This window comes from Clarias gariepinus, chromosome 21, assembly GCF_024256425.1.
Source record: "Clarias gariepinus isolate MV-2021 ecotype Netherlands chromosome 21, CGAR_prim_01v2, whole genome shotgun sequence".
NCBI lineage: Eukaryota > Metazoa > Chordata > Actinopteri > Siluriformes > Clariidae > Clarias > Clarias gariepinus.
The window spans coordinates 22,920,725-22,938,778 of record NC_071120.1 but is presented as its reverse complement, the minus strand read 5'-3'; the positions used below and the strand labels follow the sequence as shown (position 1 = coordinate 22,938,778).

Here is an 18,054-nt window from a genome sequence, read left to right as displayed (position 1 = left end):
TAGATATCAAAGTCAAGCCATGTTTGTTGACTTGACATCCACTCCAACAAACAATGGGTTCTTCTTGTTCTTCCAGAATTCCTCAGGGGTAGATGGAACCGGTCCCATGGCGGGTATAAGAATTCCTTTGGGAGGAAAGAATGGTTAGAATTCCTCTGGGAATAGGTGGAAGTGGTCAGAATTATTGTTTTACAAGCAGGATTTAACACTGGCCTGCAACCCCAGGAAATGTCAATCCAACAAATCACCTATTTGGAGCAGAAAAACACCAAAAAAGAATATAGCTCTTAATAATTTTCACCCAGTCACAGTAGGTGTGGGTTAAAGCTGACACCTGAGGTCCCCAGATACTTAAAGTGGGCAGGTGTAACAGAGTATTCGACATGGGTGGTAAGTAATTGTACTTAGAATTTTACTTGAGCACATTTTTTCCCTTCAAATATTATTAAAACAGTCACACACTCGAATACATACAGTAATACTGTACATACTGTACAAGTACAGAACGTACAGGATCCATATATACATACAATGTGTTGGTCAGTTTATGTGTGAAAATAATTCCTCATGCTTCCAGAACCACTTGAGTCCTGGAATGTACCCGTTCTATCAGGGCATAAAACTCTGCAGATGTGATAACCTGATCATTCAATAGATTCAGGACTTTTAAAATTGCTTAGACCTGAGCAACTGACACAACCATCACTGAAAAACAAACACGGAAAATTATGAGCATAAAATGTAATATTAAACTTTCTTTTTGTGTAATATTTGGATTATTTCTCATAAGTAAACATCTCTGGAGAAGTTGAACGAATTTTTATAACTCAGCTTATTTTCCTTTCATCTAAAAAAAAATATCTACAGGGCAGTGGAAGTCATGAGTTTGTGCTTTATTTATTTATTTATAATCAGACAGGTCTATGACACAGTCATAAAGGACTCAGTGAGGGAGATTCGGACTTATATCTGTCAGAGGATGAGTGTCCAGAAGGAGAGGATGAGACAGGAGAGGGTGAAAGCTCAGAGGAGTTAGATGAAGTGCACTTCCATCCTCTGTGGAACAAGTGAGGTTTCAAACAGTTCAAAAAGACTTAGGAATGATGGCTTGTGCAGATATGGTCTGGGAAATGTATTATTATATCAATATTATCATTATTACCCCATTACCCTTACCCCTAGTCTCTGTGTGTGGAGTTTGCATGTGCTTCCAATGCTTTGTGGGCTTCTTCTGGGTAGATACAAGTCAAGAGCTTCATTAATAATAATGTTCATATTAACCTTTAAAAAAGGAAAGAATCTCTGATCTCTGGCTACGTCCACATTACCAGCCTGACGTGACTCAAATCTGATTTGTTACCTTGATGTAACACAGATCTGATTGTTTTTTTTTATCTGCTGTTTTTCTGATACATGGTCAAGTGACTTGAATGAGAACGGGCAGATCGGAATTCAGTGACTTTTTGCTGCTGTGTAGGGCTCTGATCTCTTCAGTCAGCTGCTTGAAGTGACGTGTCTGGCTTTCTTCTGTCTTCTGAACCTCAACATACAGCAAGGAAACTTTATGGAGGAAAAAAATCAAGCGCAAAGTCATAACTTTCACTGCCCTGTAGATATTTTTCACATGAAAGGGAATAAGCTTATTTATAGAATTCGTTCAACTTCTCCAGAGATGTTTACTTATAAAAAAAATATAATACAACTAAAGTGTAATCTACCCAAACACACTTCCATCCATCTATCTAAGAACATGTGGTGGTCTGATTAGGGACTGTGGAGGCCAGTTGTGATTACCATTGTAATTATTCCCATTTTTACAACCGGGGTAGGACTTTTAGTCGACATTCACACGCGCATTAACACACTGCGGGCAATCTAGGGAGGGCCAATTACAGTACACTAAACTGCATGTCTTTGCGAGGAAACCCATAAAGCCCAGGGAGAACATGCATGAACATGAACTCCTTGAACACAGACCCCGAAGTGAACCCGGACCCTGGGGGTGCAAGTCTACAGTTCTAACCACTGTGTAACAAGTTATTTAAATGTTATTACCCATCTCTAGTTAATTTTTTTTTCTAAGTTTCACGTTTTATTGTCATATTCAAGAAACATGTTCTCCTCTGTACAATAAATGTCTTCCTTTGCTGTCCCCCTAATGAATGCCGCTAAAAAAGTAGAAAATAAGCATAGAAATAGAATAAAAATAGTAAAAATGAATATGGGTATAAAAAGAATAGGTATATAAAAAAAGGATGTATATCAACATAGATCTATCTATCTATCTATCTATCTATCTATCTATCTATCTATCTATCTATCTATCTATCTATCTACACACACACACTGTAAAAACAGTTTCTTTTCAATCCTTCAGTAAATCCTAGTAAAGTACATTTGACTTTATAGTTCCACTTTTAATTTAATAGATTTTTGGCATAATATTCATATTTTAAAATAATTGCAATTCCTCTGTACTTTTTTTCCCCACCCCTTCTATGCTGACAGGAACGTCTGACATTTAGACAGGCTTTATTAATGCCTCCATATAATCTAACATCTGATAGCAGCTTTGAAAACTTTTCTAATGTGATTTTGTATTTCCTTTAGTCTGTTATCTCCTCTGTTTTACTGATTAAAAAAAAACAACAACACATTTTCAATGTTGATTTCAGCAGAACTTTGCATTCCAGGATTTTCCATAATCTATAGCTTTGTCCTTAACGGATGCTTCAGATTTTTTTTCCTCTCACTTAGATTAGAGCCAAGTCCTGGAAGTGCTCTTAGCTGGAACATAATGGCGTTTGGGGAATTTAAATCTTCTGCAGTGAAAAATGCATAATGCCAGTATGGATTGGATTGTGTGTGAATTAAAATAAAGCAGAGTAGGAGCCTGAAGTTGATTTAGAAGAATATTAATGGAAAGAAGCTACAAATTCAGAATCTTTTCGGTGCCACAAATGAACTTAATCGAGTTTTAGAATTTAGAGTTTAAAGGGATTTAGTGTTGCATATGTTGCCACTTCTTGTCTGCATAACTTTTTTACCACTTCACGTTTAATAGCGATGGTGATTTATCAAGCGTTCTATCGCAAAAGAGAGCTTTAGAGTGAGTCGAGGCAGTGGACATATATAACACCTTCAGCTGTCATTCATAGTTCTTGTGCTGGGGCTATGTGCTAAAGTGTGAACCCACAACCTTATAATATAACGGCTAAAAGATCTTTATGTTCTGAAACTAAACAGTTTCCAATATCAGTATCTTTTTATATTTGACTAGATGTGAAATTTAATTGCACACTCATAAGGGCGTCTTAAAAAACATACACTGCCATCTGTTGAATTTTTAGATGAACTAATGATTTTTTTCAAGGTTGATTTTTTTTTTAAAAACGTTTTCTATTTAAATTTCTAATTAGCATATCTTTTCTTCCTGTGGGTCGATTGCGATGAAACAAAGCCAATATGTTACCTCAAGCTCGGCCAAATACATCTGTGAAAACCCTATCAAAATTTGTTCAGTAGTTTTTACGTGATGTGTGTACAAACAAACAGACAAACAGATCCGAAAAACCATCTTGTTGTGTTCTATTACTCAACTTAATCCCCCTAAATTTTTTTTGTAGATTATGAAAAAAAACATCTACTCAATTAATGTGCTAAAATGTTGACAAATAAAATCTTTCTCTTTTTCATTTCCTCTCGGTGTGCAAACTTTTGCTCATAAACTTTTAACGATAACTCTTTGACTTAAATTTCACCCTTTATACCTGCCACATTCTGCCTGTGGGTCTCAGCTAAACTGAACCTCCACACACAACACACTCGTCTTCATTTGTTCAGCCATTACCCTTCATCACATTATATAGCTTTCAGTCATTACACCTTTATACTGAAATGAAATGAGACTGAACGCATCACAGCGTGGTATCAGCAGGATTGTATTTAATGGTGTGAAAGCCTGGCCCAGCTTCAGCCCTCGATGATGTTTGGCTTTTGGACAGTCAGAGTGCAGCATAAGGTCCCTCTCTTTTTTATACTGTATGGTAATCATAGGGCTGGCAGAACTCGCCGTGATACACTTTCCTCCCTTGCTTCCATTAAACACGCTGTCGTTAATCAAACAGCTGCCTCTTCTTAGTGCCAGCCTTGTAAATCAATTACCTCCTACCTGTTTTCTCTTCAATTTTATGTATGTATATGGGTGTGAGAATTTACTATAGCATACTGTGAGTTGTTCCAGAATGAACTAAGTAAAATTAAGTGGGCTAAACAATCTTGTTAGTGTGTTACACATATATGGTATAATTTTATGGAGGCACTGTGGCTTAATGGTTAGCACTGTCGCCTTGCACCTCCAGGGTCCAGGCCTTGGATTTTTCTTCTTCTTCCCATGCTTGGTGGGCTTCCTCTGGGTACTCCGGTTTCCTCCCACAGTCCAAAGACATGTAGCTAAGGCTAATTGGTGTTCCCAAATTGCCCATAGTGTGTGAATGGACCTAGAGAGGTTCCTAGATGGATGGAAGGGTGGTATAATTTTACTATGAAATTTAGTGATGATATTTTATATGCCATTGAAGGTTTAGAAAACGTAAATTGTATGGTTCTATCCTAAATTTATCCGGCAACAAAAAACTGACTCGTGAGTGTGCTGTAGATTTTGTTGGGCATTATGACATTAAAAACAGTTTAACCTCAAAATAATTTAACTTTATACATTACACACTTGACTTATGACTATTTTTATTGATTTTTTTACAGTAACCATTTGCACAACCAAGACAACCAACCTAGTAATGTACCTAAGTAGATAACAGTGACTTCAATTGCTAGTAATATCATTAGGGCAGTTAAACCAGGTAAGACCTACAGCCTTCTGATTGAAAGTTTAGGGGTTTCGAGGCCTAGCACTGCCAAATTGTCACTGTTGGGCCCTTGAGCAAGGCCCTTAACCCTGTCTGCTCCAGGGGCGCTGTATCCTGGCTGATTCTGTGCTCTGACTCCAGCTTCCTAACTGGGATATGCGAATAGTTCAAATTTCCCATCGAGATTAATAAAGCACTATAATAATAATAATAATAATAATTATAATAATAATAATAATAATAATAATAATAATAATAATTACCAATGAGGGAAATGACACAAACTAAAAATATTGGTAATTTCTACAACGTACATTCAGATAAATTATTTTAATACAACAATTATGTTTGATACAACAGGTGTGGTTCCTGTCATCAAATTAGAGATGTAGAGATGTGAGTCATTGTTTAAATTGTCGGTTCGATTCAATTCGGTGTTAAAAGTATTAAAAACTACCCAATATGCTATGAAATGCTATGTAATATTTTTTTACGTTATATCTCATACAAATTAATTAAAGCCTTCTCCTTTATTTCCTGCACCAAACTCCAGTCCAGTAGGTGGTGCTATTGCACCAACCACCCATAAACTTAAAAGTGGAGGAAGTGATACACTTGCAAAATGTGGAAGATGAAAGCATGTTGCATTTTCTGCAGAGACTGTGGTGTATTTGTAATGAAGTTTGTCAGTTGTAGAAAATATTCAACATTTGAAAGCTTATGCAAAAAGGAAGAATCAATTTTGAATTGAAAACTGACCCATCATTAGGTCAATTAAATCGCACAGCTCTAATAGCCACAACATAATGAAAAATAAAACAATTTATATACTGTAGCAGGCGTGGAGCAGAGAGAGTGCTGCCCCAGTGGGCCTCTAATGGCACTTGTTGTAATTCCACTCTTTGCCCACTAGTTTTAATAACAACTCTATGGAAGCTATTTGGAGCTAATGTATATGAAGCCATTTTTTAGTGAGCAAATCAATAAAATCTCAACTTGTGTTTCTCAAATAGCGACATTATTTAAACATGCTGGTTATTCATAAGAGTTTATTAAAATTTCAACAGGATTTAAAATATAGATTAGAATAAGAATTATTATGTGGCTTATGGTTTGTTGAATGGCTGATGTCCGTGGTTTAAATAAAAATGTATGTTTAGACAAGAATAATAAAAAAAATAGTACATGTTTTACATTTTAGCATGATACAGCTGTTGGAACAACAACAACAAAAAAATCATAGTAAGCAAAAAGAACAAGGGACTAAGCTGTGTGCTGTGAATTGATTTTATGTGCTCTCTTTTTTTACTTTCTCGGGCAGATCTTACAAATGATCCAATTCCCCTTACACACTAATGCACTTATATTTCCTCTTCTCCTTCTCTGTCTAAGTCCAATGATAAAGACTCAGGCTCTGAAAAAAAAGTACTATGGTAAGTGGTAAGGAGGAAAAAAACTGGGCTTTGAAACCAGATGTGCAAAAAAGAATTCTACCACGAGTGGTAAGACCCAATACACACACACACACACACACACACACACATATATATATATATATATATATATATATATATATATATATATATATATATTCCGTGATAGATCAGTAATTACTTTAATAATATAGATAAGGTTAAGGAATCACATATCATGATTGTGTCCTTGGGCTAAGCCAAACCTGATTTGCAAACAAAGTTTTGTGTAAGTGTGTGTGTGTGTATGTGTGTTTATGTTTATGCCTGAAGCATTAATAATAATATCTCATACACTTGATTTAATACAATTCGCCCACAGCTGGCAATGTATCAGCTTCCTCGCCTGGCCTCAAACTTCTCAAAGTAAACAAATACCCCCCCCCCACACACACACACACACTTATCTGTTTTCATCTGCATCCTCTTTTTCGCTCAGTAATTCTGATGGTGAAAGAGAGAGCATGGTGGTCCTAACACAAATAATACTTAACAGAAAGTTAGACTTAATAACCAGGTGAGCCTGATTGCCCTGAACTTAGAGCAAAATCACTATTATTGCTTTTATTTATGTGTGGTTTAATGCATATTTGCATCCCTGCATTTACATATTTAATAAAAAGTCACTACAGTAAATAATGTTTCTTAAATAGATTACACAGCATGTAACGAATGTGCAGTGTGTGAAAATCAGCAGAGATCACAAAAACAGTCGTGTAAAGTAAAACTAGAAAGAAATGCAGTTCTTATCTATTGGAGCTGATACCAGGAACTCCACATTACTCAGCATTAGGTCTATAATTCTCTAATAAGGAAGTGGAACAGACCCAAAAACAAAAGAAAAAAGTATATTAATGAGATGACACTTCCTGAAAAGAGAAACAGAGGCTGGATTAATCACGCCAGGCAATAAATTAGAGTTAGAGATAAAGTTGGTTTCGATAAAAAAAAAAAAAAAAAATCTTGTGAATTTGTCAGGTGATCCGTAGCAGGTATTATCGTCGTCGAGTGAAGGAGCGGCTGTCAGAAACTGGTGGTAGCCAATGTTGGGCTGATTTTATCTTTGATGAACCTTGGAAAGTCATTAAAATGACTGGCAGGAGTGGAAACTGTGCCGGATGGAACCTGAAAGAGTTTTATTAGAACAGTGAGAGAGCTTTGGGCTTGCAACCATTTCCACTGATTGCAGAAGGAAGGTATGGTGAACTAGAAGTGCTTTGGTGGTCAAAAATATTCAGACAAAGGTTTCACTCACTAATTGTCTGTACTGATTAATTCTGTATACAGGTTCGGCTTTGGGGGGATTGGCTGGAGCTTATCCCAGGAGACTTAGGGCATGAGGTGGGTTCACCCTGGACAGACACATTAAAACAGTACACGCAATTTAGGAACGCCAATTAGTCTAATCTGCAGGTCTTTGGACTGTTGGAGGAAACCGGAGTACCGGGAGGAAACCCACATGCAAACTCCATGCAGAGGTAGGAATTGAACCTAGACGGGAATTGAACCCAGACCCTGGAGGTTCAAGGCGACAGTGGTAACCACTAAGCCACCTACTGTAAGACATTCTGGGAATAGAAACCTCACTAAGACATTTTCAATACTGTATCTATAAAGATAAGAATCATTTGTTATTTTATGCAACAAAATTGCTATACAACAACCAATATTTAGCATGAAGTTATTTATTATTTAAAACCTGCTGGATCTGGCTCCTTATAGAGTCAAAAATAGGTCTGCATTACACTGGTGTCACATGCGCCATTCATCCCTACTTGATTCCTTCCTGAAAAACATGTTCGGAAAACGGTTGATTGACTGCTACTGCCTTCTTCACCATTACCCAACAGTTTTGGATTGGGTTTAGGTCCAGAGTTGACCGAGGCCATGGCTCCAGAAGCTGTATCCCTTAATCCCAACCATTTTTCTGTTAACTCATTTTGCAGAACACTTCAGCCAGAAAGGCTGAAGCTGATTAGTGATATCACCTGTTTTGAGCACATGGAGAACTATAATACATGCCATACTGTACTGTATGTTGCCCTAATTGGTGAACCACTGCATTTAGGGCCCCTTAATCATTCGGCAGTGACTGAGTATCCTAGGCCATTGGTTTTCAGTACACAGCTCGGGTGTAAACGGGTGGAAAGGAGTGATTTAATGTCGTAACGACCCAGTATGTCAAAAATGTGGCCAGGGTAATGTGGCAGAGGCTTGATTGCAGTGCTTGAGAAGGGAATGCTACAAATATCCTCTCTAAGATTATGCTATGATTCTGCCATCTTGAAAGATGTGTTTACACCGTCTCATCGTCATGCTCCTACTCCCCTCTAACTGCCTGAAATGGTCTTGCCATCCTGTTTGTGATTGCATTGCGTCCGGATGGGTGGGATTTCCGATGGGGTCTGTATTGTGATAACAGGTCTATGTTTTGTGGGTGGAAGCATCAAGGATGACACAAACTAACTTTAATAAAGTATTAGGGCAAATCAGCTACTTAGTATACTGTAGTTAGAATTTAAACAATGTAAGGTAATGGATGAATCTAAATTAAGTTTTTTTTATTTTTATTTCAACTGTTCCCCATTAGGGGTCGCTATTTTTGGGCCTGTATTAACAAAGCTTCTTAGGCCTAAAAGTAGATGAAATTCTAAGAAAATTCTTAGAATTCTGACATGTTCTTTAAATTTCTGAGAATTTCCCCTAATATTTAGGAATAAATTTTAGTAAAGATAAAAATACTTCCCAAAACATTTTAGCCCTACACAGCTCCTAAGGTAAAAATTGTTAAGAGTAGGAGGACTTTTAAGAGGCTTAAGAGTTTCTATAGCAGAGGAGAAAATGGCGGAAAGAAGAACTATTCTCCAAACATTGAACGTAAACACTGATTTTCTGTCCAATTTGGTTTTCTTGTTCTTTTACTTCTCTATTGGATTGATGACTACATACCATCCAAAAGTGCAAATTAAACAGACTGTCCTGCAATCATGTAAATTGGTTAAAAGGTGAGCCAATTTCAGAAATTTCCAATTAATCAGAAATTATCGCCCTTTTTTTTATTATCAGTATGGTAAATAAATATAATAACTTTAATATAGTAACTATGGTAAGGAAATTGGTTGCTTAAAAAGTAGACACATTTTCATCATTTGGCTGTTTTAATTAACTTAAATTAATTTAATTAAAATATATTTAGCCTATAACAGAAACTTTGCACAAAGTAGCCTGTATTCATGATAATACAATTTCTTCATATAAAAACATTATAATTTCTATTTTCAGAAAAAGCCCATTTTAAGACCTTTACAAAATGTTTTTTATCAACCAATCACAGTCCTTGAATTGCTGCATCGTCCCTAGCAACGTGGTCAACCACACCTCCTTACTAATAGACTGTACAGGGTATTGTACTTTACTTACTAAGAGTTGCTCTAAGAAGTCTTCTAAATTACTTTTAGTCTAGGACTCCCATTTAGGACTTTTTAAGCTAAGATAGGAGCTTTCTGAGAGAATTCTACGAAGCCCTGATGCCCTTCTTTAAGCAAAGCTCCTATCTTCTTCATCAATCATAATTATTTTTGTCAGCTATTTTAAATTTGTTTTGCTCTTGAAAGTTATAATGTAAACGCTGCCTAATAGTGAATGAATTTTAAAATAATTTTTCGATCTGAACAATTAGGTTTGCAAAATTTTAATTTAAAATTCCATACATTAATGATCAATAGTCTACTTTATATTATATTGTTGATGTGCTTGCACCGTTTGCTATCAGTGACCTAATTCTTAATTCTAAAAAAAGGTAAAGATTTGTCACATGTATCTTACTGCACAGCATAATGATTTTTTTATTTGCATGTCCCAGTTAGGAAGCTGGGCTCAAAGCACAGGGTCAGCGAAGATATAGCGCCCTCTGGAGCAGATAGGGTTAAGGGCCTTGTTCAAAGGCTCAACTTGGCACTGCTGGGGCTTAAACCCCGAGCTTCCGATCGGTAACCTAGAGCCTTATCCATTTGAGCCACTACTGCCCCGTAATGTGCTATAAGCCCACACCATTGTAAGAAGAGACCTGTGTTGACAGCAAGTGTTTTACCTGTTACTGTAGAATCGGTGCACAGAGAAAGAGATGTACAGTGTGTCCAAAAGCATCCAGGTGTGTCATTTAAATAGTAAAGAGAATAAGATCAAATACTGTTTCCTGGAGTGTTTTATGTCTCTGCTGGGCTATTCCCAGTGGGTCAGCATAGATGTAGGCCGAGGAATGCGTAGAGGGCGCTCACGGGCACTCTTTTAAACCATAAAACGGCCTCGCAAAAGTGGGACACGTTACAGCCTCAGGATTTCACAAATTGATGCCAGACTACAGGCATGCTATTTAAGGAAAGTGCTTCTGTTTATTACAGAAAAACTGATTTTGGTTAGAACTTTGTCTGTCTTATGTGGTATTTTGAAGTGGATTTATGGGTGGATGAAATGGTGATCAATAGGCATTGCAGGCCAGTTTTGGTTCAGATTTGTCTGTGTGTAATGTACAGTATGTCATCATTTTATTTTAGAGGGATTAAATGTGTGTACAATGTGCACCAGAGGCTTAATTACCCGCACATCTACAATGATTTGAAAACAGCTCAGGATCTAACCATTACGATTGTTCCGATCCATTAATTTTGCATTAATTTCCGTACATGTAGTCTGGTGCTCAGGACAGTAATGGCAAACTGAAGCTCCTAATGGCACTATAAATTGACGAGGCAAAATTCTTGAAAGACATGCTGAGAGGTGCTCAGGGATTAAAAAGAAGAAAAAAAAAAGCTAGACATATGAATCAGAAAAGCTTCTTCAGCCACAACAATGTAGGATAATAAATCCGTGTGTATAAATAGTCCAAGAAAAGCATGTGACTGACTGTAGACGTCTCCTGAAGGCCTCGGCTAATACTTCTTTATAAGCTTAAGGAGACACAGAGCTGCTGTTATACAACCGGAGCCTGTCAACTCACCTAGTAGCAACTGGGCCAGGCAGAATCCCTTCAAGGTGATCGACAGACCGATGCAACACTTCTCCGGGAAAATAACTGACAAGTCAGTGCTACTTTCCTGCTACTTTTTTCTGAATGATGCTGTGTAGAATAAGCTCTGGCCAATACCTAACTGAGATTAATTTCTTTTACTCCACAGCGCTGGTGAACTAGTGAGAAGGTGTTGATTAAGTGTTTATAACAGCAGCTCTGACACTAAATCAGCTGCACGCTTTTTTTTTTATTAATGTGCTCGCTCGATTGTATAGTAAAAGCTTACAGAAAATTCTACAGCAGGTGCTCTACATAAACAGATAAAATAAATATGTGCCATTATTCAGCTGTTTTGAAAGAAGACATTTATTTAGTTTTTTTTTAAAGGAGTCTTCAATGTCATCACCTTGTAAATTGTGTCTGAGACGGATGATGATTTTTTTTTTCCTGGTAACTTCAAGAAAAGCAACAAAACATCAACAATTTCTAAAATTTTTGACTTTTACTCTTTTTGGGAAATTACTGTTCTCTGAAACACTATGTTGTCTATAATGAATAAAGGTTATCATGGCACTCCTGAAATCTTGAGTATATATTTCTTCCGCAGACAAACGTCTATTCGCTTTTTTTTTACAACCATACAATTATTTTTATATAGCTACTGTAGAAACATTTCATAAATAAATGCACCAATTCATATAGCAAATAATCAAATAATAATATCACTAATCAGGGATAAAAGTGAAAGATATAGAAGAAATCTCTATAAATAAAAAGTTTTGTCCATACATTTATTTGGTCAAACCTCGCTCTTTTAATGATATCTTTATGTTTCATACATTGGAGGACCTGAAACCCAGCTCAGAAAAATTTCAGTCTGTATGTCTGTCCAGTCAGATTTTGTCACAGCATCAGGCCAAACTGGCTGGACGGAATTTAATAACATTTTGGCGGTAGTTGTGTGTTTACCCGAAGTTATGAGCAGTTTTTCTCCTGAGGTGGGCGTGGCTATATACATCACTCAATCGTAAATATAAACAGAGTATGCGTATTAGACAGAAATGACAGTAATGCATACAACCCACCAAAATCCTAAAGAAAAAAAATTTAATAAAAAGCGCGACGCAACATGGCTTACTCCACAAAAAAGGAAAGTAGCCGATAAAAACTGAAACTTCAAGGATGAATAGACAGATCGATGCTTGTTTATTCTCCCTGTAGGAAGTTTAAAAAAAAAAATTCTCATATGCTCTGAAAACGGAGTGTTAATAAAAGGCAGTAATGATTCCCGTCCCTTGTGTGCATGGAGTTTGCATGTTCTCCCTGTGCTTGGTGGGTTTCCTCCAGGTACTCCGGTTTTCTCCCACACTCCACAGATATGCAGGTTAGGCTAACTGGCGTCCCAAATCGCCCAGAGTGTGTGTGTGTGTGTGTGTGTGCCCTGTGATGGATTGGCACGCTGTCCAGGGTGTACCCTACCTCGTACCCTAAGCCTCCTGGGATAGGCTCCAGGTCGCTGCGCCCCTGAATACAGGATAAAGCGATATAGAAGATGAGGGAGTGAGTGAGATACCCGGCTGAGGTTTAACCTGCACCATACAGTAAGTGAAATAGAAAGTGTTGAATAAAAGTGATGTTATGAACGGTTATGTGGTGGATTTAATAATCTACTTTCAAAACAAACACCTGCACCAATAGATATTAATTAGAAAATCTAATCTGAATATTTTTACTGGGATTACTTAAATCAGAAATAACAACAATGAAGTGGTATAAGTGAAATGTATATAGAGGCATTGTTGTGATGTAGCACACAAAGAACTCCTATACAATGTCATGATCTAAATGCCACAAACTTTTTCCTATACAGTGTATAATAATAAAAAAATGGTTTCAAACTGAAATGTGCCTGTGTTCATGCTCAATCTTGAAATCTGTACACACTCGGATTTGTTTCTGCCCTTTTTGTGTAAGCCAGTGAATAGCGTGCTACAATCCCAGTAAACGAGAATTAAGGCATGAGTCAACTTCTCTTGGCATCAGTCAGTGTGACATAAAACCTGACTTTGGCAGTGTTTCTAAAGAGAAAAAGTGGTGGTTCAGTAACACTGTCAATGTGAGATTTAAATAAGAAGAAAATAAGAGTGGGCTGGGAATTCATGAAGTAAAACGAAGCAAATGTCAGGCTTTTCAAACAGAAATTTACTAAGAAAATACAGTCTCTCAGTAAAGCCATTTATAAACATTTCCAGTCAGTCTACTTGAGGCTTCACATCTGTGTAACACTATCATGATACACAACTTGGAATAAAAGACTAAGATCATTTTTTCTTATTAGTGTTTTACCAAAGCTGTTAAAAGCTGTTTTAAGTCAAACACAAGAGACAATTTGGGAACACCTGTTTTTGGACTGTGGAAGGAACCTGGAATATCTAAAGATAACCCACCAAGCACAGGGACTACATGCAAACCCCACACACACAACTTGGGGGGTGGGGGTGGGGGGGCAGGTGGGTTGGTTGACGGTGAGGTACGACCATATGTTAAAGACAATTGCAAATTCCATCAGTGCTGGAAATGAGTGGGCAAAGACAAGACAATGTCTTTGTTAGGGCTGGAGTTCAAGAAGGACCTCAATCTGCAACAGTGAAAAAACTGGTACAAGGGATTGGCAGATGATTCTGGATCTTGAAAGGCAACTCAAAAAGTTCTCTCAACACATGATGAAATGCTGGTGTCCAATTCCACAAAACAAGATGTGATCCTGGACTTGACAGAATATTTGCAGTGTTGACACTTCTTTTTCAAAACCTCTGCAGTTCGCCCTGGCATGCTTTCAAACTACTTTTGTGCCACATCCTGACTGATGGCAGCTCATTCTTGCATAATCAATGTTTGGAGTTTCAAGTTCTCAATGGGATTAAAGTCTGGAAAGGGCCAAGGACCTAAAATGTTGAAGTTTTGTTCCCTTAGCCACTTAGTTATCACTTTTGCCTTATTCAAAGCGAAGTGCCCCATCATGCTGGAAAGGGCACTGATCATCCCCAAACTGTTCTTGAATGGTTGGAAGATGTGGCTCTCGGAGGATGTTTTTGTACCATTAAAAAAAAAAATCATTTCTCACTTCTCACTTCCTTGACTGAAAAGCAACCTCACCTTGGCAATGGTCTCAGGATGCTTTACTGTTGGAATGACACAAGACTGGTGGTAGCAGTAGAAAATTACTTTAAATTAGATTTGTGCCATTCTCAAAACCTTTGGCATCCTGCAGGTGGCATGATCGAAACTATTCAAACACCATATTATCCTATGTGGTTGGAGCAAGTTATTTGATAAGTATATTTAGAGTTGTTGCAAAAATCTGGAAAAAAAATATCGAATTGGAACGTTTATAAAATCGTGATATTTGCAGAATCGGCACTCTGGTATCATGATAATATTGTATCGGGACATCCCTGGAGATTACCATTCCTACTGGGATGGATTTGATGTAGGATTTTATATGTATACAGTTACAAAATCCTTTCCATTTTCAGTTTTTTTTAATTAATTCCATTTCTTTCACATTCTCTCTCTCTTCCTTTTATACAGTACAGTACACTCATACGCACTTCCGACTTCACTTTTATATAGACCTGTATTTTTTGTGAATTCGCACTGATTCACATAATGAGGCATTTTTAATACCTCCTTCACGTCATTCTCCAAGTAAACCTTGAGCACTAAAAATAACTCGGGCTGAATCCCAAACGGCTCCCTGCTGGACACAGGTGGCGCAGTGTAACGCGTTTAAAGCTATTATCTCATACCCTATCTAGTGCACTTGTGTAGGGAATAGGACACCATTTCGGACTGAGCCGCGCGCTCAAAAAAAAAAAAAAAAAAACCCGTTCCGTTCATTTATCAACTGTAGCGCGGTGTTGTTTGTCGCTAGGCGACGTAGTTGCGAGTCGTGTCTGCGTCATTTCCTGAGCCGCTGCTCCGAAGTAGTGCGGTGTGGGAGCCGTGGGCAGGCGCGCGCGCTCTCCGGTGCGCGCTCTCCGGGTGCTGAACACGGCAGGAAAAGTTGCTCTCGTTTGCGCGCGAGTGTGTTTCACATCCCTGCATCTCAGCCATACCAAAGGATCAGGCTCGGAGGTCTCGCGCAACTTGGCTCGGTTTGGCACACAGATTGTGAGATTTATCTCTCAGGATCGTTTCGCGTTACTTTAAACCTCTTAACATCATCATTCCGTCATGAACAGTGTTTAATACCACGCGCGGTGTTCATCGGGTGCTTTAAATACTCTGGGAAAGTTTTGCGTAAAGGCACCTATTATCCCTTGCATGCACTCTGAGTGAGTAACCTATAACCTAATGCTTCAGTATACTGTACAGTATGCGCTTGTGTAATAGCCTATATACATATATGTATGTGCGTCTTTTATAAATGCATGTATATCACTATGGTAAATAGCTAGATCAGGTATTATGACTGCTTTCCCGGCAAGTAGGCGTATTGACTGTTTTTTTTTTTGTTAGACTGCAATGTTGAGATCCAAGTTTAAGATGTGTATTCGTTCATGATCCTTGAAAACAAGCATTGTACAGACACTGTACACAAAAATTAGGCAGTCACTTCCAGTTTTTTGGGAGGGCTTTTCTAATAAGCTGACTTCTAATAAAACACTACTAAATAAAATGACACTAGATCGAGTTCATCATTCAGGATTCCCTTTATGTTGAGTGATATTTCTGTTATACATACAGTATTAAATACTCAGCTCAGTGTCCATGCTGATGGTATAGGTGCCTTTACTGTATATGTAATATAGTACTAAACTGTTACAAAACAAACAAACAAACAAAAAACATAAAAGCAAAGAAGAAGAAAAAATAAAGCGCAGGATGAAGGGTCAGTCACCACATGCCTGGATCTCAGTGTGGCAGTGTGCAGAATGTTTGTGCACCCTACTCCCTGCACCCTGGGTGATCTATTAAACTCCACAGTTTGGACACTGAGCCTCTGAGCATCGTGAGACTCCGGGCATGAATATGAAACGCCAGGAGTGCACTATATAGTGAGTACTTGGTTGTTCCGGACGCACGAGATGAACTCGGAGCTGGAGCGCGTATCGCTCAAGTCGCGGGCGAACTCCGTGGGCTCGAGCGGGCGCTCTCTTTCCGTGAACGTCCAGCGGCTGCACGACTCCCTGCACGTGTTGCTCGGCGACGGCGAGCGCGAGCAGTTCGCCCACTGCCTGAGCGTGTACCACGCCAAGCGCAACGTCTACGACCTGGTGCAGACGCTTAAAGTCATCCTCGACACGCCCGGAAAGCGCCAGCTGCTGCCCATGCTGCGCCTCGTGCTCCCCCGCGCGGACCAGCTGCTGTTCGACCAGTACACGTCCGAGGGCCTGTACTTGAAATCAGAACCGCCCACGTGTGCGCTGGCTGAAGGAAATCACGCGAACGCCGGAACGAGCGCCCACGCGCGGGCGCCCTCGGTTCACTTCGCGGATTTCAGCACCGCGGCGGACGGGACAGCGAACGACGACACGCGCCACGTGACCCTGAAACGCACCAAGAGCCACGAGGGCCTCGGGTTCAGCATCCGCGGCGGCGCAGAGCACGGAGTGGGGATCTACGTGTCTCTGGTTGAGCCGGGATCCTCAGCGGAGAGAGAGGGACTCCGTGTGGGAGACCAGATCATTAGAGTCAACGAGGTGGTGTTTGACCGGGTCACCCATGGAGATGCAGTTAAGGTCAGGTCTCTCTCTCTCTCTCTCTCTCTCTCTCTCTGTGTGTGGGTGCATCACTGTAACATAGTAAAACTAACTTTTTTTGTGTGTGTGGTTTAATTCTTAAGAGAACAAACACCTCATTTGCTTAAACTTTGGATGCTTTTTGGGATCTTACTTGTGGGCGGCACACAACCACTAAGCTCTGGCTTAGTGGTTAGCACTGTTCACTTCCACCTACAGGGTTCAGGTTTGATTCCCTTCTCAGTGTGCATTGAGTTTGCATGTTCTCCCAGTGCTTGGTGGGTTTCCTCAGGGTACTCCGGTTTCCTCCCACAGTCCAAAGACATGCAGATTAGGCTAACACTAGTGTGTGAATGAGTGTTTAAGTGTGTGTACTGTACTGTATTTGTGCGTGCACCGTCCAGAGTGTACCCCGTCTCGTGCCCTAAGTCTCCTAAGATACAACCCTGTATACGGTACAGACGATGAGACAAGGATAACGATCTTTCTTGTGACCTGTGCGAGGAATAAAAGGCGAGGGTGCATGTCATAATAGGAAAATAATCAGCGTCACGGTGGTGGTGGTGGTGGTGTGATGTGCTTACCTTTCCAAAGTTAAATAATTTTCCAATAATAGAACATCCAACACCACAGCATGGTGTAATTTCATTACACACTGGAATTTTAGTGGCGTAGTGGTTAGCACTCAGGGTTCTGAATCCAGTGATCCGAGTTCAAATCTCGTAGAAACCTACAAGTGTTTTGTTAGGAGTGGTGGTGGCTCAGTGTATTAAGGCTCTGAGTTACTGATCGAAAGGTTGACAATTCGAGGCCCAGCTCTGCCAAGTTGCTGCTGTTGGGCCCTTGAGCAGAGAACTTAACCCTGTCTGCTACAGAGGTGCCATATAATGGCTGACCCTGTGCTCTGACCTCAGCCTACTAAGAAAAGGCTGGGATTTGCAACAAATAAAGAGTTTCACTGTGCT

General features: G+C 39.1%; 1 protein-coding gene across 1 annotated transcript in view; it reads left to right on the top strand.

Moving 5' to 3' along the window:
* The first annotated feature begins 16,392 nt into the window (after positions 1–16,392).
* Positions 16,393–18,054, top strand: part of whrnb (whirlin b) — a 91,505-nt gene continuing 89,843 nt past the window's right edge. The window contains exon 1 of the mRNA XM_053481667.1: positions 16,393–17,089. Within this exon, the coding sequence (XP_053337642.1) occupies positions 16,436–17,089 (654 nt within the window). The 5' untranslated portion in view covers positions 16,393–16,435. The remainder of the gene's footprint in view (positions 17,090–18,054) is intronic.